The 24,890-nt window shown below is 43.7% G+C and overlaps 1 protein-coding gene across 1 annotated transcript in view; it reads left to right on the plus strand.

The window, feature by feature from the left end:
• Positions 1–284: 284 nt before the first annotated feature.
• VGLL4 (vestigial like family member 4) overlaps positions 285–24,890 on the plus strand; it is a 154,907-nt gene continuing 130,301 nt past the window's right edge. Inside the window, exons 1-2 of the mRNA XM_074958157.1 lie at positions 285–435; positions 16,658–16,734. Coding sequence (XP_074814258.1) covers positions 16,671–16,734 — 64 coding nt within the window. The 5' untranslated portion in view covers positions 285–435; positions 16,658–16,670. The remainder of the gene's footprint in view (positions 436–16,657; positions 16,735–24,890) is intronic.

Raw genomic sequence — 24,890 nt, forward strand, 5'->3', positions numbered from 1 at the left:
GTGTGTGGGTGTGTTATTTTTTTTCTCTACCTGCTGAGGATGTGATGTCAGGGTCTCATTATCCTAATCTATGCTGATCTCATGGGCTGGCCCAGCCAATGGGGCGGCCCAGCTCTCCCCACCTGCTAGGAAGAGAATTCCGCCGTGCCTGGGATTTTTCCCTTGGCTACTCAGTGCAGCGAGTGGCGCTGGGGGAGGCCGGGCTGGGGCTCTTGCAGCGCCAGCTCCCTTGCCGGACTCGCCTTGTTTGGGTCTCGGCTCTGGAGTAAACAAACAACGCCCCCCCCGCCCCCCTTGGCTCCTCCTGCAGCCGAAGCCCTGCTGCGCGCTGAGCCTGGCACTTGTTGGAGCCCCGGCCACGGTGCGTGTCCCGCCGCGGCGCTGTGGGGGGGAGCAGCCGCCCGCCCAGCCGCGTGGGGTGCGCACTGCACACTGGTGAGTGAGCCGCTTGGGCGGGAGGGGAGAGGGAGGCTGCCGCAGCGGCGGGCGGTGCGCTCTGGCCCCGGGAGCGGGTTGGCCAGGGCCCGTGGCCTCAGGTCCGTCGCCGCAGGGTTAGAGCCCTGCTGGGTCCCGGCGCGCGTGGGGGTAAGTGCAGAGGGTGCAGGTGCCCGAGGAGGCCGGTTCGGCTGGTGCCTTGGTTCCTCCCTGGCTGCACCAGAGGAGCCCTGGGCCCTCGGACCTGGAGTGGGGGTGCTCGGGGCTGGCTTGGGCTGTGCCCTAGGCTGGCCTTCCTGCCCCCCTTTGCTTCCGGCCCCCCAATGCCTGACTTCTCTCCGCTCCGGCTGTGCCTGCCCTGGGCCCCCTGTACCTTCTCGTACCCCAGGCTACACCTGCCCTGCGTCTCTGGCTCCCCACGCCCGACTCTGCCACGTGCCTCCTTTTGTCCTGGGCCCTTGGCTGCCTTTTGTGACCCCTTCCCTGGCCCACGAGCCCTCAGCTACTGCAGTGATGAGTGTAGTGCAAATGCTTGGGTAGTGCCCATGTCTTTGCCTTGCTATGGGGCCCAAGGGAGCATCTCTTAGCTTGGCTGTATTACTGCGGGCACTGACTGCAGCCACCTCTCTTCTGCATCCCACAGACTCCTCCTCTGTATAGTCCTGAGGAAATGTGAGCTGGGGAAGCTTTGAGCTTCCTGCATGTGCTGTGGTGTGGGGGATTTCCTAGCACAGAATATCTCCTGGGCTCCCTGGCAGTCATGCAACATACTGAGAAGGTTGGCCAGAGCTCTCCCTTGGTACCAAGGACCTAACTTGAGGATTGTAGCATGGCAAGCTCAATGTAGCGTGCGTGTGGAAGGGACGCTCATCCTTTCTCTGTTCTTGTGTTGGCGTTCTTGTGCTACTGTGTAATGCTTGTGGTGTAATGGGAAGAGAATGCATTGATTCCATCTGGCATTGAAAACCTAAGTTTAGTTTCTCAAACAAAGTGATTTCAGATGATTCCATCATCAGGGAAATTGGCAGCGTGGTGGAATGCTGGATTCTGAGGGGGGAATGCCAAGCAAACCTGCCTCACTTCTAAGCAGATCATTTTGCAGAATTTATTAGGACCAGTCATGCTATTAGTAATCCTAGTTACTAAATCCTAGTGAGGGTGGGAAGGAAAACTCCCCACCCTATTTCAGAAGGTGGGTTTTCTGTGATCCCCTCATCTTCCCTCTGATGTCCCGTATCCTCTCAGAGCTTGTCTACACTGGCACTTTATAGGGCTGCAACTTTCTTGCTAAGGGGTGTGAAAAAATACCCCCCTGAGTGTAGCAAATTTCAGCGCTGTAAAGCATCAGTATAGACTGTGCACCAGCACTGGGAGCAGTGCTTTAACATTGCGAGTGTAGACTAGCCCTCAGTTCCATATAGGACTGACACCTCCTTACAGAAGAGGGGATGGATGGAACTTCTTCTGCAGGCCATGAGTGCCACTCCTGAGTCAGGCAGGAGTGTTACTCAAGGGATGCAAAGTGATTTTTTTTTTCATATCCCTTCCAACATCCATCTCTTGGAATGATTGTACTATTTCTACAATGCTCTCATGCTCTGCCAGGCTATGTGGAAGTGGTTGGAGATCCAAATTTTGCCCTGCAAACTCTTGGTCCCCATCATTTTAAATTAATATTTGAGTTGACACAGGGTGAAGGCTTACATACATGCGAAAGTTTCACTAGTTATACTGATACAATTATACCAATATATCTGTACCAGTCTAACTATCATTTTCAATGCTCTTATTCTGGAATAAGAGTGTTCACATGGGAGTTACATTCATATAGCTATATTTGGCCAGCTTAATTCACACCTTGATTTAAACTTCGCTATGAAACTTAGAGGTATAACTTTCCCTTGCAGACAAACCCTGAAATTTCTTCCGTAAAATGTGGTTCTGTATTGAAAAGTAAGTCTGTAAGAATGCTTTTTGGATTCATTGTTTAAGTCTAAGTGACTCTGTATAAAATATATTCCATTTATAGAGATTTTTCTCTATTTCCCAGTTGTGTGAACTCAGCCTGCGATTGGCATCATACTGAATTTGTTCTCCTCAGGCATAATTGGAAGTAATAATGTTCCGCTGGCTAAACTATGATTTCAGTGATACCTGGGCAACCCTGTTGCCTTCAGTGAGCTTTCACATGTATAACTGGGAATTTAGTAACTTTTTTCTGTTGATACAGAATCCAGCTTACTTTAGTTGTGTTGGCTTTGGAAGGTGGACAGGTGTAAGAAGCAGGGGAAAAGTGATTCCTCCCCCCCCCCCCACTAAAGTAAACAGGTATCACTGAGTAAGAAGGAGCTTGTTTTCTTTGGTTTTACAAAGTAACTTTTTTGAGTAGACCTACACTTTAACTGTCTGCCTCTATCTTTAAAGTGCGAGTGTGAGATTAAAGAGTCACACTCACAGTACAGGAAACTGTAGACATGGGAAGCTCAGGATGAAATTCTATGGCCTGTCTTTATTATGCAGGAGATTAGATTAGTGACCTGTTTGGCCCTAGAATCTATAAAATCTGGCCATAATGGTCCTTCTAGTCTTAAAATCTATAACTTTGATGAGAACATTTCTCTACAAATTTTCTTGGCCTATATTTTCCTGTTTGTCTGCTATTGAGGAAATTTGTCGTCAATAAGTTTTTTTTCATCCTAGCGTCTCTTCTTGATCAATCCATTAATTAAATCCAAAACCTGCATTTGGGATCAGTCTGTTGGCATGGAAAATGTTGGAGGTCATAAATGCAACATTCTGGATCTGATTCTGTTAAGCACTCAGTAGACCATACATCCATCTACCTAAGGAAATTGACCAGATGATGTCAGCGGTTCTCAGCATTGAGCCCTGATCTATTCTTAAAATGTAGATCAGTCTAGCTACATCAGTCAGGGCATAGATTAAGCCAACCTAACCTCCAGTGTAGGTGTGGCTAGGTCAGTGCTCAGAACAGTGGATTACTTACATCAGTGGAAAAATCCCTTCAGTCGATGGAGGAAGCATCTACGCTACGGCGCTAAACTAAAACAAGTGTGCTGTTATAGTGCCCATAGTGTAGGCATGCCTTGAGTTTCGTTGAAGTGGTCCTGAAAGCAGTTTAACTGGTAGTGTAGGTGAGCCCAAATAGTTTCAAGCATGGCTAATAGAGAGCTGGTAGAGCTTGGTGAATTTCTTAGTGTACTCAGACCTTTCAGACTGTGTTGTAGGATCAAATAAGAAAAGTTGGGCTCTGAGGTGGGAGGATTTTCTTCTTTAAACATGCATACCTTTGATAAATAGCAAATAAAATACATTTGGGAAAAAATGGGCAGGCTAAGTAGATTGCTTTCTGATAAAGTTGAAAGTTCCCTACAAAGAAAGGGTTTTTAAATTCACCTTATTGTCACTATATACTGCAGGTGTCAGATCAGTGCATTGTGTTACAGAAAGTGAGCTGCAATATCTTCCAAAAACAGGACTATAACTATAAGAATGGAATTTCAACTTTACTTTGAATTGCATTGTTTTTGTTGGCTTATACTTCAAACATAGTTCCTAATACTTTCCTTTTAAAAAGGTTACTTTATTAAAGGGGGATTGTGCTCATCAAAAGAAGAAAATGATGCAAGACAAATTGAAAAGCTTAAAGACAAGAGACTGTATAACAGATGAATTGCACCATTAGGACATTTCTAGTCTAGCACAAACATTATAAATGTTAGTTATTAAAATTTCCAACTCTCATCTTCTAATTTTACATTATTTAACTTGCAAAGAACCAAGAGGGTCTCAGGTATCTATCCAATGACCACATGAATACCAGGTTAGAAGGTCTAGTCTATAATCTGGAACACCCATTGTCAAAAGGTGGTTGTCTGTATATTTATTTTTGTTCAAGCACCAAAAATGGTAGTGTACATTATAAAAAAACAGACTTGATCCTAATATTTTACATGAGATATTTACCCACCAAGATGACTTACAAGGAGCCACTGCTTACTCCCAGAAATTGATGTCTGATGGATTGATTAGATTGATCAAAGTATCAACAATTCTGTCTTGTTTAACTTGGTCTTTTTAATTGTTTATGTGCTGTAATAATAGTTTAAACTATCATGGCATTGATTAGTGTTGGAAGAGGGGGAGAGATGATAAATGTTGTAGTGGAAAAAATGCAAGGAAAATGGGAAATGTATTGGCCTAAAATCAGTCATCGGTTATTACCCATTCAGTTTTATTAAATATTTAAATTGAGAAGGATTTGCTATGGAATCCGAATCATTCATATATGATTCACGTGGATACCCAATTTATTGCTGAACATTTCTAAAACCAAATTTACTGCCTTTATGAAAAAAAATCATAGGAAAAGCATACTTAGTTGTATCTTCCACTTCCAGAAAAGTGTGTTTGTGTGCTGAAAGAAAGGGAGTACTTGTGGCACCTTGTAAAGAGAGTGGTCACTTTGGATGGGCTATTACCAGCAGGAGAGTGAGTTTGTGTGTGGGGGGGGGGGCGAAGGGTGAGAAAACCTGGATTTGTGCTGGAAATGGCCCAACTTGATTATCATACACATTGTAAGGAGAGTGATCACTTTAGATAAGCTATTACCAGCAGGAGAGTGGGGTGGGAGGAGGTACTGTTTCATGGTCTCTGTGTATATAATGTCTTCTGCAGTTTCCACAGTATGCATTCCATGAAGTGAGCTGTAGCTCACGAAAGCTTATGCTCAAATAAATTGGTTAGTCTCTAAGGTGCCACAAGTACTCCTTTTCTTTTTGCGAATACAGACTAACACGGCTGTTACTCTGAAACCTGTCTTTGTGTGCTGAAAATGTATTGATCCATCTGACATTGAGAGAAAACAACATTTAAAAAAATGTTTCCCACTGAATGTAGGAATGTACCAACGTGTCTCAACCTTGACTTGGGGGGACCATCTCTGGGAGGAAGGAGGGTAGTATTTAAGTTTCCATGCCCATTTGCTCTTTGGTTTCTCAGAACAAACTGTCAGTAAAAGTGACATCTCATTGTTATCCATTACATTAGGCTCCGCAGAGATCACCAACTCATTTCACATAGGCCACTAAAATTCTTTAAGCATGCATTCAGCCAAAAAGGTGGTAGTAATTCAGGTCACTGTGAGAAGTGAATGAGAACCAGGCCCTAACTGGTGATGTAGCCTTGAAAAAGTCTCGGAACCTGTCTACTGAATTCCACAGCTCCTTCATTATGAAGAATTTGGAATCCTGTGAAACCTCAGACACTTTATCTTTTACATTTAACAACCATGGTACTTTAGTCAGATTATTTACCAGTGAGTGCCATATGGATGAATACAAATTCTAAATCTGAGGAATGTGAAGTTTAAACTGTGAAGTTTGAATGTAATGTGATGTGTGGGTCATCGTCATGAAGTCTAGCTGATTTATTATAAAACCTTGAAAGTAGCTTTACATATGGTCCTGAGTCACCTTGCTAATTTTTATAGTTTTACCATCACACTTTTTTTTATATCTATCAAAGTGTTTTTTCCCTTTTGCTGTGCAGTTGAGACACACAGATTGACAGTGCAGAAAGAGAGAAATTGACTATGTACAAAGTACTGCCGAAGTGTGATGAGTAAACTAGTGGGGGTAGGGGAGAAGATATCTGTTTCTGTTCTAATCTATTTGTTACAATAATCTTAGCTGTTACTTAGATCAGTAGTAGGTACAAAGGATAAAATTCAGACAGAAATGTTATTAAGGTGATTGTGTCCCTTTAAATCTTACTGCTGTTTGGATCTTTCACCAAAACAGCAAAAATAGTAAGAACGTTTTAGCAATAAATTTCATAATAAGGCAGTGGTGCTGGAACAGTTTTTATAGTGGGGTTGCTGAGAGCCATTAAACCAAACATATATGATGAAAACCACTTCAGGCCAGGGGAGCTGCCTCACCCTGAGCTTTCAAACTTCTACTTTTTGACTACATGTGGAATGAAAGGTACTAGCTGGAAGGATTCCTTTCAATACTTTGCTTGTTCTTATCAGTAATCTCTACTGTTTTCCTTTCCTGAACAATGGGCCCATGTCTTGTCTTGTCTGTCTTTAGACTGAGATGTTTGGGACAAGAAGCATGCCTTGCTCTCTTTATAAAATACTCTGTAAATGTATGGCTTTATCTAGGTAATTTTCAAGTAAGTTTCTAAAATTTATGTGGACAATCCAGACACATTTAACCATGCTAATGTTGAAAGTCTGCAGATCTCAATACTAAGAGTATCCCATTAAAGAAGTTCCCCTTTTCTAATGGACATAACATTAGTATAGTATAATATTAACTTTCGCAAAATGCATCTCTGATTTTATTTATTTATTTTTTATCACTTCTGTAGGTCTCACCTATGAAATAAACTTTGAGAGATACTCAAGATAGTAACGTACTAAACACAGTTTTGCTGAAAGCTGTATGTTTTTAAGATATTTAATATCCTGAACAGAATCAATACCAGGTTCCTGTTACCTTCCCTCAATTTGGATTTGTCCCCAGTTAATAACCTTACTAAAAGTGTGTTCCAGAAAGGGGCTGAGTGTCTGCAATGCCAATGTCTTGAAAGGTTTCAGAGTAACAGCCGTGTTAGTCTGTATTCGCAAAAAGAAAAGGAGTACTTGTGGCACCTTAGAGACTAACCAATTTATTGAAAGTTACTGAAAAATTAAAAGCAAACTGTACTTCCAGTATCAAATTATTCATAATATCGCCTGCACTATCAAAACAAGAGAGAGAAAAATGAACACTTCTTTTGCTAAAGGCTTAATAGAGGATTCAGGTTTTTTTTCCTTCAAATTTAGCACAAAGGTTTGCATTTAGAGGCTTTTAACTATCACTTTTATACATCCACATAGTATATTAATTGGCAATTATAGTTCTATAACTTTGTCAATATGATTTTTGACTGCGTTGCGGCTGGGAGGAGGGCGAGCATTGGGTGCTCAGGCCCATAAACAGCATGCCAGGAGGCAGATGAAGTGGTACTTTTAGTAATCCAATGGGAATAAAGAGGTAAGAAAAAGATGGGCCCCATGGAGTCCGAGAGATAGAGAGGAGAGGTGAAAGCTGTGACACTAGAGAGGTGTGGTGGAGGTGGGAAGGTCTGTGTTATGATACAGGGAAAGCTCTACTGAAGATAAATTTTCCAGAACTAAAAACTGATGATAAATGTTCCCTGCTAGGTTTTCTTATTCAAATTTAAAAAGTCAGCCATTTTTATGGACTCGGGCAAAATTTTATGCTTTTCATGTTTTGTTTGCACATGATTCGAGAGTAGTGGTTCTTAAACTTTTTTTTGTGGACCACTTGAAAATTGCTGAGGGTCTTGGTGAACCACTTAATGATCTTTCCAAATGTTGTTTGTACCATTAGCTAACTATTGTAAAGCGCTTTGGATAAAAAAACCTTAATTATAATTAACGTTATTTTGTTCTACAAATAAAAGCACACAACTCCTATTTTAATATCAGTAGTCTTACCTTTCTAATGCAATGGATGTGCCCTCTCTCCCGCACTGCAGCAGCCCCCAAGCTGGGAAGGTGAGGGGTCTCTCCCTCTCTCCCCCGCTGCGGCAGCCCCCAAGCTGGGAAGGTGAGGGGTCTCTCCCTCTCTCCCCCGCTGCGGCAGCCCCCAAGCTGGGAAGGTGAGGGGTCTCTCCCTCTCTCCCCCGCTGCGGCAGCCCCTCAGCTGGGGCTGGGAAGGAGGAGGGTCTCTCCCCCCACTGCAGCAGCCCCTCAGCTGGGGCTGGGAAGGAGGAGGGTCTCTCCCCCCACTGCAGCAGCCCCTCAGCTGGGGCTGGGAAGGAGGAGGGTCTCTCCCCCCACTGCAGCAGCCCCTCAGCTGGGGCTGGGAAGGAGGGCCATCTCTCCCCAGCAGCCACAGCCCTGGAGCTAGGGAATGTCGTCTCTTTCTCCGGTGGCTGCAGCCCTGCGTGTCCCAAATTCCCCCCACGCTCTCTGCTCACCCCACTCCCCCTCCCCTTATTCCCACCAAGGCCACCACCTCGCCTTATATGTGCGTCTTTTCCAGGATCCAGGCACCTAATTAGTGGAGCCATGCCTGCGCATGGCCTTTCATTCTATCCTGTGCAGCCACCCAGGCATGCACCTTAGAGGGAACTATCTGTGGACCACCTGAATGGAGCTCTCAGACCACTGGTGGTCCACGGATCACAATTTGAGAACCTCTGTAATCTAGAAGATGAGAATCCATTTCTTCATTTTTAAACTAGTGTACTTAGTTGTTTTCAGATGTTTTCCTTCTTCCTGTGAAATTAATGGGGGCAGGAAGGGACTCTGAATCTTCCATTGAAAATACATACTAGAGGCTTTAAAAAGTAAATATTTACAACAGAAAGCGTTTTCCTCCCCACTCCTTCCCTTAATGCTTTAAAAACTTTAGGTTAGTTTTTATAGTCTTTGACATTATTTAGGCAGGGAGTGGGAGAGCAGAGAGATTTATTAGTAAAGTCAGGGAAAACTAGTCCCCAAACATATGTTTGTTGTTAAGCCTGTATACATGTGTTTGAGATTTTGCCTGCTGCCACCAGCCTGCTTTGGTCAGGATTGGAAATATTTTAAAATAAAAGGATTCTTGTAATGGGATCACACTCGGCTTTTTGAAAAATCAATAGGAATTGTTAACAGCTTGAGCTTTTTACTGTCCTTTTGTTTACTTAGCACTGCTGCCTGCCCTCTTATTAAAAACGGACCTGTTAGCTACAGCTGGCTTGTGAATGAACTCTTTTAATTGATAACTGTCTAAGCCCTGGTCTACACTACAGGGTTAGGTAGAATTTAGCCACAGTAGGTTGATTTAAAAATGACTGTGTCGACACAACCAATCCCGTTCTGTTGACCTAAAGGACTCTTAAAATTGACTTCTGTACTCCTCCCTGGTGAGGGGAGTAGCGCTAAAATCAACCTTGCTGGGTCGAATTTGGGGTAATGCAGACGCAATTCGACAGTATTGGCCTCCGGGAGCTATCCGAGAGTGCTCTAATGTGACCGCTTTGGACAGCACTTTGTACACCGATGCACTAGCCAGGTACACAGGAAAAGCCCCGGGAGCTTTTGAATTTCATTTCCTGTTTGGTCAGTGTGGTGAATTCAGCAGCACAGGTGACCATGCAGTCCCCCCAGAATCGTAGAGCATAGACTGTTTCTGTGCTCCCCCTGTCATCTCCATCCCTGAGGTTATCGCAGATTAGAAGGTGGAAAAAAACGCACTCACGATGACATGTTTTCCGAGCTCGTGCAGTCCTCCCTCACTGATAGGGCACAGCTTAATGCATTGAGGCATTCAGTGGTAGAGGCCAGGAAAGCAGTAAGTGAGCATGAAGAGCATAGGCAGGAGGCAATGCTGAGGCTAATGGGGGAGCAAATGGACATGATGAGGCGTCTGGTGGAGCTGCAGGAAAGCCAACAAGAGCACACACCCCCGCTGCATCCATTGTATAACCACCTGCCCTCCTCCTGAAGTTCCATATCCTCCTCACCCAGATGCCCAAGAACGTGGGGGGGGCTCCTGGCACCCAGCCACTCCACTCCAGAGGATGGCCCAAGCAACAGAAGGCTGTCATTCAAACAGTTTTGATTTGTAGTGTGGCTACAATAAGCAGTGTGGCCTTGTCTTTCCCTCCTCCCCCACCCCACCCCACCCGGGCTACCTTGTCAGTTATCTCACTTTTTTTTTTTAATTAATAAAGAAAGAATGCATGGTTTCAAAACAATAGTGACTTTATTTCCTTTGCCAGCTGTGATCGAAGGGGGGAGGGTGGTTGGCTTACAGGGAATTAAAATCAACAGAGGGGGAGGGTTTGCAGCAAGGAGAAACACACACGCAACTGTCACACCATAGAATCATAGAATATCAGGGTTGGAAGGGACCTCAGGAGGTCATCTAGTCCAACCCCCTGCTCAAAGCAGGACCAATCCCCAATTAAATCATCCCAGCCAGGGCTTTGTCAAGCCTGACCTTAAAAACTTCTAGGGAAGGAGATTCTACCACCTCCCTAGGTAACGCATTCCAGTGTTTCACCACCCTCCTAGTGAAAAAGTTTTTCCTAATATCCAACCTAAACCTCCCCCACTGCAACTTGAGACCATTACTCCTTGTCCTGTCCTCTTCTACCACTGAGAATAGTCTAGAACCATCCTCTCTGGAACCACCTCTCAGGTAGTTGAAAGCAGCTATCAAATCCCCCCTCATTCTTCTCTTCTGCAGACTAAACAATCCCAGTTCCCTCAGCCTCTTCTCATAAGTCGTGTGTTCCAGATCCCTAATCATTTTTGTTGCCCTTCGCTGGACTCTCTCCAGTTTCTCCACATCCTTCTTGTAGTGTGGGGCCCAAAACTGGACACAGTACTCCAGATGAGGCCTCACCAATGTCGAATAGAGGGGAACGATCACGTCCCTCGATTTGCTCGCTATGCCCCTACTTATACATCCCAAAATGCCATTGGCCTTCTTGGCAACAAGAGCACACTGCTGACTCATATCCAGCTTCTCGTCCACTGTCACCCCTAGGTCCTTTTCTGCAGAACTGCTGCTGAGCCATTTGGTCCCTAGTCTGTAGCTGTGCATTGGGTTCTTCCGTCCTAAGTGCAGGACGCTGCACTTATCCTTATTGAACCTCATCAGATTTCTTTTGGCCCAATCCTCCAATTTGTCTAGGTCCCTCTGTATCCTATCCCTACCCTCCAGTGTATCTACCACTCCTCCCAGTTTAGTATCATCCGCAAATTTGCTGAGAGTGCAATCCACACCATCCTCCAGATCATTTATGAAGATATTGAACAAAACCGGCCCCAGGACTGACCCCTGGGGCACTCCACTTGACACCGGCTGCCAACTAGACATGGAGCCATTGATCACTACCCGTTGAGCCCGACAATCTAGCCAACTTTCTACCCACCTTATAGTGCATTCATCCAGCCCATACTACTTTAACTTGCTGACAAGAATACTGTGGGAGACCGTGTCAAAAGCTTTGCTAAAGTCAAGAAACAATACATCCACTGCTTTCCCTTCATCCACAGAACCAGTAATCTCATCATAGAAGGCGATTAGATTAGTCAGGCATGACCTACCCTTGGTGAATCCATGCTGACTGTTCCTGATCACTTTCCTCTCATGTAAGTGCTTCAGGATTGATTCTTTGAGGACCTGCTCCATGATTTTTCCGGGGACTGAGGTGAGGCTGACTGGCCTGTAGTTCCGAGGATCCTCCTCCTTCCCTTTTTTAAAGATTGGCACTACATTAGCCTTTTTCCAGTCATCTGGGACTTCCCCCGTTCGCCACGAGTTTTCAGACATAATGGCCAATGGCTCTGCAATCACAGCTGCCAATTCCTTTAGCACTCTCGGATGCAACTCGTCCGGCCCCATGGACTTGTGCACGTCCAGCTTTTCTAAATAGTCCCTAACCACCTCTTTCTCCACAGAGGGCTGGCCATCTACTCCCCATGTTGTGATGCCCAGCACAGCAGTCTGGGAGCTGTCCTTGTTAGTGAAGACAGAGGCAAAAAAAGCATTGAGCACATTAGCTTTTTCCACATCCTCTGTCACTAGGTTGCCTCCCTCATTCAGTAAGGGGCCCACACTTTCCTTGGCTTTCTTCTTGTTGCCAACATACCTGAAGAAACCCTTCTTGTTACTCTTGACATCTCTTGCTAGCTGCAGCTCCAGGTGCGATTTGGCCCTCCTGATTTCATTCCTACATGCCCGAGCAATATTTTTATACTCTTCGCTGGTCATTTGTCCAACCTTCCACTTCTTGTAAGCTTCTTTTTTATGTTTAAGATCCGCTAGGATTTCACCGTTAAGCCAAGCTGGTCGCCTGCCATATTTACTATTCTTTTGACTCATTGGGATGGTTTGTCCCTGTAACCTCAACAGGGATTCCTTGAAATACAGCCAGCTCTCCTGGACTCCTTTCCCCTTCATGTTAGTCCCCCAGGGGATCCTATCCATCCGTTCACTGAGGGAGTCGAAGTCTGCTTTCCTGAAGTCCAGGGTCCATATCCTGCTGCTTACCTTTCTTCCCTGTGTCAGGATCCTGAACTCGACCAACTCATGGTCACTGCCTCCCAGATTCCCGTCCACTTTTGCTTCCCCCACTAATTCTTTTCTGTTTGTGAGCAGCAGGTCAAGAAAAGCTCCCCACCTAGTTGGCTCGTCTAGCACTTGCACCAGGAAATTGTCCCCTACGCTTTCCAAAAACTTCCTGGATTGTCTACGCACCGCTGTATTGCTCTCCCAGCAGATATCAGGAAAATTAAAGTCACCCATGAGAACCAGGGCGTGCGACCTAGTAGCTTCTGCGAGTTGCTGGAAGAAAGCCTCATCCACCTCATCCCCCTGGTCCGGTGGTCTATAGCAGACTCCCACCACAACATCACTCTTGTTGCTCACACTTCTAAACTTAATCCAGAGACACTCAGGTTTTTCTGCAGTTTCATACCGGAGCTCTGAGCAGTCATACTGCTCCCTTACATACAGTGCTACTCCCCCACCTTTTCTGCCGTGCCTGTCCTTCCTGAACAGTTTATAACCATCCATGACAGTACTCTAGTCATGTGAGTTATCCCACCAAGTCTCTGTTATTCCAATCACGTCATAATTCCTTAACATCACTAGGACCTCCAGTTCTCCCTGCTTGTTTCCAAGGCTTTGTGCATTCGTATATAAGCACTTGAGATAACCTGCTGATCGCTCCTAATTCTCAGTATGAGGCAGGAGCCCTCCCCTCACAGACGTTCCTGCCTGTGCTTCCTCCCGGTATCCCGCTTTCCCACTTACCTCAGGGCTTTGGTCTCCTTCCCCCGGTGAAACTAGTTTAAAGCCCTCCTCACTAGGTTAGCCAGCCTGCTCGCAAAGATGCTCTTCCCTCTCTTCGTAAGATGGAGCCCGTCTCTGCCCAGCATAGCCTGGCCAGTCATGAAACTGGTTTTCAAAGCCTCTCTGATGCGCAGCGCGCCTACCTGTGCTTTTCTAATCGCTCTGGTGTCTGGCTGCTCAAAATTGGCCGCTAGGCGATTTGCCTCAACTTCCCACCTTGCCATAAATGTCTTCCCCCTTACTCTCACAGATATTATGGAGCGCACAGCAAGCAGCAACAACAATGGGAATGTTGGTTGCGCTGCGGTCTAACCTAGTCAGCAAACGGTGCCAGCGAGCTTTTAAACATCCAAAGGCACATTCTGCCGCCATTCTGCACTTGCTCAGCCTATAGTTGAACAGCTCCTTACTACTGTCCAGGCTGCCTGTGTACAGCTTCATGAGCAAGGGGTAGGCTGGGTCCCCAAGGATAACTACTGGCATTTCAATATCCCCAACGGTAATTTTCTGATCTGGGAAGTAAGTCCCTTCTTGCAGCTGCTCGAACAGCCCAGAGTTCCTAAAGATGCGAGCGTCATGTACTTTTCCCAGCCATCCCACGTTGATGTCGGAGAAATGTCCATTGTGATCCACCAGTGCTTGCAGCACCATTAAGAAGGACCCCTTGCAGTTTACGTACCGGTTGGCAAGGTGGTCCGGTGCCAAGATAGGAATATGCGTTCCTTCTATCGCCCCACCACAGTTAGGGAACCCCATTGCAGCAAAGCCATCTACTATGACCTGCACATTTCCCAGAATCACTACCCTTGATAACAACATCAGTGATTGCATTGGCTACTTGGATCACAGCAGTCCCCACAGTAGATTTGCCCACTCCAAATTGATTCCCGACTGACTGACTGGTAGTAGTCAGGCTTTGCAAGCTTCCACAGGGCTATCACCACTTGCTTCTCAACTGTCAGGGCAGCTCTCATCTTGGTATTCCCGCGCTTAAGGGCGGGGGGAAAGCAACTCACAAAGTTCAAGGAAAGTGGCCTTACGCATGCGAAAGTTTCGCAGCCACTGTGAATCATCCCATACCCTCAACACTCTGCTTGTTTGCCAGGCCCAGAATCGGCGTTCCACTCTATCAACCAGCCCCACTGCCGCCATGATGTCCCAATTGCCACAGCCCATGCTTTCAGGAATGTCTGTGTCCATGTCCTCCTCACAATCGTCCTTGTGCTGGTGTCTCTTAGCCAGGTTCTGCACATACTGCAGGATAATGCGCAAGGTGTTTACAATGCTCACAACAGCAGAGGTGAGCTGAGGCATGTGCACGGGTAACCCAGGAAAAAAGGTGCGAAACGATTGTCTGCCGTTGCTTTCATGGAGGTAGGGTGGGAAGGAGGGGACATGTACTGACGACATTTACCCAAAACCACCCATGACAATGTTTTTGCCCCATCAGGCATTGGGAGCTTACCCCAGAATTCCAGTGGGCAGCGGAGACTGCAGGAACTGTGGGATAGCTACCCACAGTGCACCGCTCCGCTGGCCACGGTATTGAGGAGGCACTCCGCTGACTTAATGCGCTTAGTGGGGACATACAGAATCGACTGTATAAAATCGACCTTATTTCATAGTGTACACATACAATCACATATTAGTCTTCTCTTTTATATCTCTTGTGTTTTATTTATATTGAAACTTTCTTTTTCAGTTTTGAAGACACTTTTAATATTAAGTTATTTAAAAGTGAAACATTAACAGGTTTTTGCATGGTATTTCTGTTGGATTGACTGTGTTAATTTGTGTGTATCTAGAAATATTATTTTACAGTGCTCACAGTTGTGCTAGGCAGGTGCATCACAGGACCTATAAAGTACGTATGTCCCTTCCACAAGGAATTTGCAGATTAAGCTTGGGAATTTTGAATCTTACCTTTTAAAGGAATATAAGAATTGCCATACCGGGTCAGACCAGAGGTCCATCTATCCAGGGGCAAGAAACTCTTTAGAAGGCAGTTAAGGAACGTTTCTTTCCTAATCCCGATATGCTAAATGTTGGCTTGTGCTCTGAAGATTTATATCAGTGTATATTTATGAAAGTAACAGCCACACAGGGAAATGCAAAAATTCAGATCTGATTATACAACTCTGCATATTCTCAATTGGTAGATGACTTTTTAAAAAAAAATACCTTTGATAGAATAAAAATGTCTTGGTGGCTTTCCATCTTTGGATGTGTTTGTCTTTCACTTGGACAAGTGTGAATTAGGGGTCTAATTCTGTTGATGTCAGTGGAGTCGCTCTTCTGTAAGTGATTGGGCATACTAACTTTTTTCCCGTCTTCAAACAAATTGCATCTTTGAATGTTGCTTTATGTTGCGGTTGACTGGGATGGGAGGAAGGCAGCGGGAGGAAGAAAAGTTATAAGGGCCACAAAAACCAATCCAGTGTGAACTTAATGTTCAGAGGGCAGCAAGCATCTGACTTCCTTGGTTCTTTTCTCCAGTTCCTTTTTGATTTTTTTCAGTCATAAAGTATTTTGCTCTTCTGCAGAACCTGACACTTGCATAAATGCCCAACTGGCAGGATGACCGACTGTTTAGATACTAGGTTGCTTGTTTGGTTGTATGACTTTTAAAAGATCACAGTAGAAAGGATAAAAGAAGAGAGGGTTTGGGCGAGAGAAAGGGACAGAGAGAGACAGACGGGATCATTGTCAAGTTCCACCCAAAGCATAGATGTGCATATCACTTCCCCTAGTACTGAAATGCAGTCACATCTGGACTTGATGTATGAAAGGATGATCTTGTGGGTAAAGCACAGGAATGGGATTCAGGAGACTGTGGGTTATTTCAGTTCTGCTACAGACTTGGTTTGATGTTGGGCAAGTAAGTCACTTAATTTTTCTGTACCTCAAATTCTCCATCTGTCAAAGGGAGATAATTATAGCCGCCTACCTCCCAGGGATGGAACTGAGATTCCCTGAGCAGAGGCATCTTGAAGTAAAAGGCATCTGTCCTCATGATTGTGTTCATCTTAATAAAATGGTGGCTGTTCCCTGGTGTTAATATATAATTGAAACCAGCCTTATTTATTCTATATGTGATGGTATAATGTTTCTGAAAGTGATGTTTCCTTTTCCTTGTCTTACAGTAGTTTATATGGTGGTGTTTGTTTGTGTGTGTGTGTATGTATATATATGTGTGTGTATGTGTGTGTGTGTGTGTGTGTGTTTATAGGGAGTTAGATTTGTTATCTAATGACAAATCAACTTCTCACCTCTTATAAACATAATTTTATGAAACCCTTAGAAAACCTGGCTCTTTTATATTATAGGATCCTGCCAGGAATGGAGACTCCATTGGATGTTTTGTCAAGAGCAGCATCTCTAGTACATGCTGATGATGAGAAACGTAAGTCTAAAATTTAATTCTGTGCTTCATCTCTGCCATTATTTTGGTGCAGCCATTTTACTTTTGCATATTGGATCTCAGTTTAGGTGTTGGATTAATTAGTCTTTCTCAGTTTTCTGTATCTAAGGTTTATAGAGGGAAAATTTCAAAAGTGCCACCGTAATTTAAGTGTACAAATGGGACTTGTGCTCTGAAATCCCCTAGGCACTCTTCATGAGCTCCTTCATAGTCTCCCAAAAGGAAAAACCGAACAATGCATTTTTAACATCTAGTGTCCAAGAAACCAAACATTCCTGATTTTTGGTATGCGCTCAAGGTTTCAGAGGAGCATGTACCTCTTTCTGCTCTTGGGTAGTAAATTGATGTGGAGTCTCTGACAAACTAAGGACTCTTTCATCTCTGATGTATGTTAGGTCCATCCCCTAAGAAGCTCACAGGTACTCAGCCAATGAAGATGGGCCACAAAACTTCCTTTTCAGTGTTCAAAAAACACTTATCACTATTATACTTGATATCTGCCAGTATTCACTACTTACTACTTTAAGATAAAAGTCAAAGCCTTTTTTTGTAATGTAGTGAAATAACATGTTTTATTCACTCTCCAACTTACCTTTTATATCCAATTGACTCTTCTTAAAAACACTTCAGAATTCAAGGAAAAGATAATGGTTGACAAAAAGCAGAGAGATTATCTCTGTTAAGCTTGGGAGAGCTGTAAAAAGTGTACTGTGACCTATTCCACAATACATTCATTTGACTGCAGGTTTAAATGCATTTAATTTGGAATTTTGTATTGTGGGTTAAGTATAGATAAGTGGTTTCTTCTCTGAAGATCGTGCTACCTGAAGTAGGGACCCATTTATCAATTGGATGCTTGACATAGGGGTACATTTGAAATTCTGTTTGGTGAATATAGGGTTTTTGTAAAACTTGTTAGAAAAGATTACAGCATAACTGGCATTGTTTAGAGTGATTGAGCATTTGTCAGGGTCAGTGCTTTGCATTTTTTCCATACCATCTTCATGTGTTATAACAGGGAGAAAAGAAAAAATTCAGGACACCCTACTGTTAAAAGGGATGGTGTACCTGACCCTCAGGTTAAGAACTCGTGATCTAGAAAACTTCATACTTACTGTTTATAAAATGCATAAATGTAAAAAAAATCTTTTGCCTAGCAATGAAAACAGAAAAATAGACAAGGAACACAAAGGAGGTGCAGTATGTGTATTTAGACTTAGGTAACCATTAAATGATGATTTTTGTGGGTTTTTTTAATATGCTTCCAGAAAGTATTCCACTTTCAAGCAAACTATTAAACTATTAACTATTAAAAAAGGATGTGTTAATATGCATTAGGATACAAGTAAACAAAAGCAAAATAATTTATTAACAGTCTAAAGCAATTTTTCGTATATGTGAAGAACACAAAACTGAGACACACTGGCAACTTGCATCAAAAATGATTTGGCTCCCACATGAGGGGATGAGAGGAAGATGGAAATATATGAAAGAAAAATAGCACATAACTTTCTCATTTGTTTTCATAGAATATAACATGTTTTAAAATATGCACATGTAAATTGTGCCTCATTAATAGTTTGTAGCCTTCATCTTTTCCCTTGACAGTCATATATTTACATTCCATAAATTCAGCAGTGTCTCTACAGAAATGGACTTCAAAGTTCTATAGAGGCATATTTAACCCTATTCTGTACACATTGAGCAATACATTCAGCTGGTTTAAATTAGCAGTGTAACACCCTTGAAGATAAGGATCTGGTCCAGAAACGTAGTTTGGAAGTATGAAACCTCCTCTTAGCAGTATAGGTATTTTTTATAATCCTGACCTCATTTAATTAATTATATTATTTATGAAATAAGCAATGGAACACACGTACAGAAATTGCTAATTCAAAGACTCATAAATTTGAAATATGAATTTTTACTATAAAAGCTACGTTATTACTGAAGCAATGTACTTTTTGTGGCTGTTAATGATAAATTCTGATCACGGCTCCTGAAACTCCGCAATCCTTCAAAGCTAATTTCTTCACAAAGGGTAAAATAATTTTCAGTGAACTCTGCTTTGCTGATAGCATGTTGACTCTCATAATTCTGTATCTTCAAAATGTGAAGTCAGTTGCACAATTCCAAGAGAACCTAATTTTGACATTTGTGCCTGTGTATCTAATGTCGAAGGATCATACTGTGACCCATTAGAATGTTTCCAGAAATGAAGATTCCACACACGTGAGCCTCTGTAGTTGTTGACTTGGGTTTGTTTTGTGATGTGGATTCACTGAAGGGGTTGTCATAACCTATATGTAAGCGGGGGAATAGTCCCGCTATCGTGGGGAACTTTCCTGGCTTCTGCACTACCCCGGTGAAGTGGGCTAGCAAAAGGATCTGAGTCCTCGTTCCCACTTCCTTTACGCAGTGGCCTCCCTGCCCTTGAGGACTCCCCATCCACTCTCCTGTCTGGCAGAGTCCTTGTAACCCCAACAAGGCTGGGCCCAGGATTCCTGGGGGGCTCGACCCCCAACCCTGCTGTGGTCACCTAGGACAGGGGCTAGAGTGTCCCCACTCCGGGGTACTCTCTCTGCACTGGGCACTTCTCTGACCCACTGACCATTAGATACAAGTTAAAGCAAATGCAAGTTATTTAATCAACAATTAATTTTAAAAAGAATAAGGGAAAATGAGGAAGGTTAAAGGTCAACCTGCTCTGTGGCAGGGAACATCACAAACAGTGTCTCTGGGATGTCCGGGCAGTTCACATTCTGTTCCTTGTAAGTCCCAGGGCCGCCTTCTCAGGCCCTGGCTGTGCTACAGGGATGCTGTGGGTTGGACACTTGCTCTGGTGGTAGCCACAGGCTCTAGGTGGCAGGGCCCTTCTTCCCAGCGCTGCCTCCGCCCTGTCAGGGTTACCAATCCCCCTCCGAGTCTGGTCTGCAGAGCCTCCTGGCTGAGGCGTCTCCCTGTGCTGGGTCCACTGCCCAGGGTCCCCCCTCACTCTCCCCAGCTGCTCATGACACCCGACTCCAGACCGCTCCAGCCCCAGCTCCACTCTGTCTTAGCTCCAGCTCCCTGGGCTGCTTCTCTGGCCCCTCTGGCTCTGGTCGCTGCAGCTCCCTCCCAGGGCAAGTCTGCTCTCTCTGGGCTGTGCCTCTGGCTTTGGGGCTGCAGTTCTGCTCTCTCTGGGCTGCTTTTCTGGTCCCTCTGGATCTGGCACAGCTCTGCTCCCCAGATTAGCTTGGGCCCTCTGCTTTCTCCTTAGCCCGGCCCCACTCTGTCTGACCCAGGGAAGTCCACGTCACACGGAGAACGGGACCTCCCTGGCCTCCTGATTCCCTGATTAGCCCGCCCGCCCTGTCATTCAGGCTGACCTGGAGCATTGGCTTCTCCCCATTGTTCCTGGGGGCTGTCAGTCTCAGGGTCCTGATTCCCCATCGACCCTTCCCCCTTTTTAGTACTGGGAGCTAGCAAATAAAACACCCTCACTGAATGTTAGTAAGGGGGCAACAGTCCCCTTACACATATTGATATCACAAATGTAGGCTGGATTATTTAGCCATAAGCACTTGATTTTCTTTTGACTGCTACTTTAACATGGATACCTGATGTTAACACCATAAAGGATGTCAGTTGCTAATCGAAGGTGGCTGTGTTGCCATTCATGCAGGGAAGATTAAAAATAGAATCACAAAGGGTAGTATGACTGGGTTTAGAAGGGCATTTTGAATATGCCAAGTAGTAGCCACACGGTGTAGAACAGATTGTTCTCCCCACTGGTTTAGTAACTTTGTTTTTAGTAGAGCATGTGGTGGTATTACAGTAGAACCTCAGAGTTATGAACACTGTGGGAATGGAGGTTGTTCATAATTCTGAAATGTTCATAACTCTGAACAAATCATTATAGTGGTTCTTTCAAGAGTTTACAACTGAACATTCACTTAATACAGCTTTGAAACTTTACTGTGCAGAAGAAAAATGCTGCTTTCCATTTATCTTGTTTAGTAGTTTATGTTTAATATAGTGCTGTACTAAATTTGCTTTTTAAATTTTTTTTCCCGTCTCTGCTGCTACCTGATTGAGTACTTCAAGTTTAAAATGAGGTGTGAGGTTGACTGGTCAGTTCATAACTCTGGTGTTCGTAACTCTGATGTTTTACTGTACAATGTGAGACTGGTCAGCATCTGACCATTGTTCCTAATGCTGACCACAGACACTAGCCTAAGCAGATGCTGACAAGAGAATCTGGTGTTCTAGATTTTGAATTGCCTTTGTGCATAGCTGGTGGTCTATAACAAAGTCCTGTTGCCAAATCACAGAATGCTCAGAGCTCTCAGTGAGAGGAATGAAACTTTTCTTTTTCTGTCTTTTAATTGTATTTTTATTGCATTAATCCACATATTTTTCTTTTGAAAAGTGAAGGCTGATTCTCTCTGTTAACTGAAACAAAGCTTTACCAATTCTAATCAGGTCATTAAAATAATTACAATTGAAAATAAAATCACTGCCAATATGCAGCTCAGAAGGCTTGGGGATTTGGAGTGTTCATAAACAGTCAAGATCATGCAAATTCGGTATCACAGAAGTTTGGTCTAATGTCTTCGGATGTGAAACTATATAGTTTAACAAATTGTTGGGTCTTAGTATATAACATTAATTTATCTTGATTTTTCGTCTCCTTACATTACAAAGATAATGTAATCCACCCCATCATATTGGGATGCTTTCTTGGGCCAATATCATTTGTCCTTGCCAAAAAATATTTAAACAGTGTAACTTTCAAAAACATCAGATACATCAAAGAAATGCAAGAGTTCTTGCCTACTAATGATGAATTAAACAGGAGCAAGAGTCCTGAGAAAATTATCTTAACAATGTTTTTGAGTTGGTTGGTTGATCTTTTGAAGTAACTTGCACACTTGTAGAAAGTGTAGAAGCTTTAAAGCATTTTTCATTGGATGCTTTTGTTTGAACTCTTTTAATAATGTGAATTCCTTGAAGTTTTAGTTATATCTACGGTGGTTCAACATCTACTTGAGCAGATGCTGTGGTTTGGATTTTAAAGTCTGTGGGGCTGGAATCTTGAGCTGGATTTAGGTAAGAAGTCTGAAGTGACGTTACTTACACTTTGGCTTCTTCAGTGTTCCTTGCACTAATTTACATTCTCTTAGAGGTACCAATTAGACGTATTGAGTTTTACACGCCTTTTACAACATATCACTTGCATCACCTCTGAATTTGACCCACTGAGTGAAAGGAAGTCTTAGTGGGTGTAACCAGTGGTGAGCTGGAGCCGATTTGCACCGGTTCGCTGGAACCGGTTGTTAAATTTAGAAGCCCTTTTAGAACCGGTTGTCTCGCGAAGGACAACCGGTTCTAAAAGGGTTTCTAAATTTAACAACCGGCCAAAAGTGGCGCCTTAGGCGCTGACTCCATGGGTGCTCCGGGGCTGGAGCACCCACGGGAAAATTTGGTGGGTGCAGCACCCCTCCCCACCCCAGCTCACCTGTGCTCCGCCTCCACCCCTGAGTTACACTCCACCCTGCTTTGCTTCTCCGCCCCTCCCCCCTGGCTTCCCGTGAATCAGCTGTTCATGCGGGAAGCCTGGGAGCGCTGAGAAGCAAGCGGCAGCTTCGGACTCAGGCTCAAGGAGGTGGAGTGGAGGTGAGCTGGGGCGGGGGGGAGGGGGCGCGAGGAGGGCCGCCCATGCCGCAGCAGGCAACCGGTGGGGTGCTCAGGGGAACCGCCCCCCGCCCCAGCTTGCCTCCCTGGATCTGAGCGCGAAGCTGCTGCTTGCTTCTCAGCCCTCCCAGGCTTCCTGTGTGAACAGCTGATTCTTGGGAAGCCGGGGGGAGGGCGGAGAAGCAGAGTGGGGCGGAGGTGAGCTGGGATGGGGAGCGGAGCTGCACCCACCAAATTTTCCCCGTGGGGTGAGGAGGGAACCGGTTGTTAAGATTTTGGCAGCTCATCACTGGGTGTAACTTGCATGTCAAGGAACCAAAGGAGGAGAGTGGACCAAGAAAAAACTTCTAGTAGGATGGCGTAAGTAGCTCTAATGATCCACTTTAACTTACATAGAATCATAGAATCATAGAATATCAGGGTTGGAAGGGACCTCAGGAGGTCATCTAGTCCAACCCCCTGTTCAAAGCAGGACCAGTCCCCAATTAAATCATCCCAGCCAGGGCTTTGTCAAGCCCACATGTTCACCTCGTTTGTCTATAATTTACTCAGACTTCCTTAAATATTGCTAAAAGGGTGTTTTTAGGTCTAAGTTAGTCTGAGTGTGAGGAATACAGCTGACACCACTGAATATACTCTGAATTTGGCCCATTATCTTCATGCTTGTCAGTAAAGTGCCTAACTTATTCCTGGTGCTCCACAAAAAATAAATAAATATTGCTGTTGGTTAACACATCTACATTGCACCAGTACTCTGTACTGAATATTTATACATAATGGAAAATCTGTAAAGTGTTTGTTACAGTGAATATTGGCTCTGAATGCAATCTTTTTATTTTGTCTTAAATCAAGTTTTCTAGTTATTCATAGTCTGACTGAATCACTGCATTTTTATTTGTTAAAATTATTTTTTATAATGTATCTACTAACTTGTGGCTAATTTACTGCTGGTTCATTGGTGTAGAGTCTAATAGGTTCCTTTTTTCATTTTTGTTTTGTGTCATTGACAAATGAACCACATCACATTTAGTTTCCCATTTCCCAATTTTGAACAGGGATTCCAAATGTGCTATCTTTCCTGAAACATGTTCCTGCCTGAAATTGATTCTTTAGTTTTGCTTTAGTGCTGGAATAGAATTGTGTGTAACTGACAAATGCTGGCTTTTATCGTCAAGATTTAATTTTGCTTATAAATGGAGAACAAATGAAATATAGCCTGATAATACTATTTAGAAATGGCAATAACAATTATCAAATAGCTATTCGTTAGATTTCAGTGAAGAAGTAAACTTGTTCATAAAAGTAATTTTACTGCGCATCAACCAGGTATTCTTATCTAATCAGTTTGTTGTATAATCCTGGAAAACAGCTGACTGACTACACACCTGGTATGCCAAATGGGCAAATAAAATTGTCTGAAGAATTAAAGACATTATTCATCTTAACTAGTCTCATGCAAAGTTGCTTACCTCCGGAGCAGTTTTCCACTGTAGGCAATTAAAATTCCTCTGATCTTTTTTTACCTTCTCTTCCAATTATTTGATTTTGCAGAGAGAAATATATACACGCATGTGCATGTGTGTAATGCATAGTAAATTTTTTTTAAAGCAAAAATAGCTTAGACTTTTTATGCCTCTAGTTCAGGCATAATCAAGCTCAAATTATTGGAGCTTTCCCATCCCATCTATACCTGTCTATCATAATTTTTATTTCCTTTTCACTTAAGTACCGTATATAGGTTCTGAATCCCCTGGCACATTTAAAATTACAAATCGACATTTCAGCTAGTTTGCTGCTTTTATCAAACAGAAACAGATCTTCTCCCAGCTCTCCTAAGTGGCCAGATGAAACAAATATTAAAATACTGTTTTTCCAGATGTATGTAACTCTCTTTACTTGTTTGCTGTAGTGGAAAAATACTTTACAAGAAATCATTTGGGGGGAAATGAATTTTGTGAGGATACTGATCTTCATATCTGCGAGGGAAAGCAATTGCTACAGCTGTTCAATTCTTTTTGGGGACCTGGTGTGGTAGGGTGAGTGTCAGTACTGGTGTCAGTACAAAATGAGCTTTGTTTGGCTCTGACTGCTGTGTAATAACCATTCTGCAGGAAGGTTCACCCCTTTAAGTTTTTAATTCGTTTTTTTCCCCCCACAGGGAAAAGATTTTATTTAGTGACATTTTGGGTGATTTACAATAAGCCAAGAACATGTTTTTGCTCAGTACAGAAATTCAGCTTCATGAGACGTTTAACCATGTTAAAAATGGTTTTTATTTCCTTGTGCAGATAAGACCTGTCGTTAGCATTTGGTCCATCTGTTGCATTCAAAGATGCAACACAAGAAAGGATGAGCAGAAAAGTTATCAGTGCACTTATAGGCCTGATTCTTATTTATAGTGAGGCCCTTTAATACCGCTGTACACCCATTTTAAAGCCTCTTTACACCGCTAGGGTGATGAA

The sequence above is a fragment of the Natator depressus genome, chromosome 7, assembly GCF_965152275.1.
Source record: "Natator depressus isolate rNatDep1 chromosome 7, rNatDep2.hap1, whole genome shotgun sequence".
Lineage (NCBI taxonomy): Eukaryota > Metazoa > Chordata > Testudines > Cheloniidae > Natator > Natator depressus.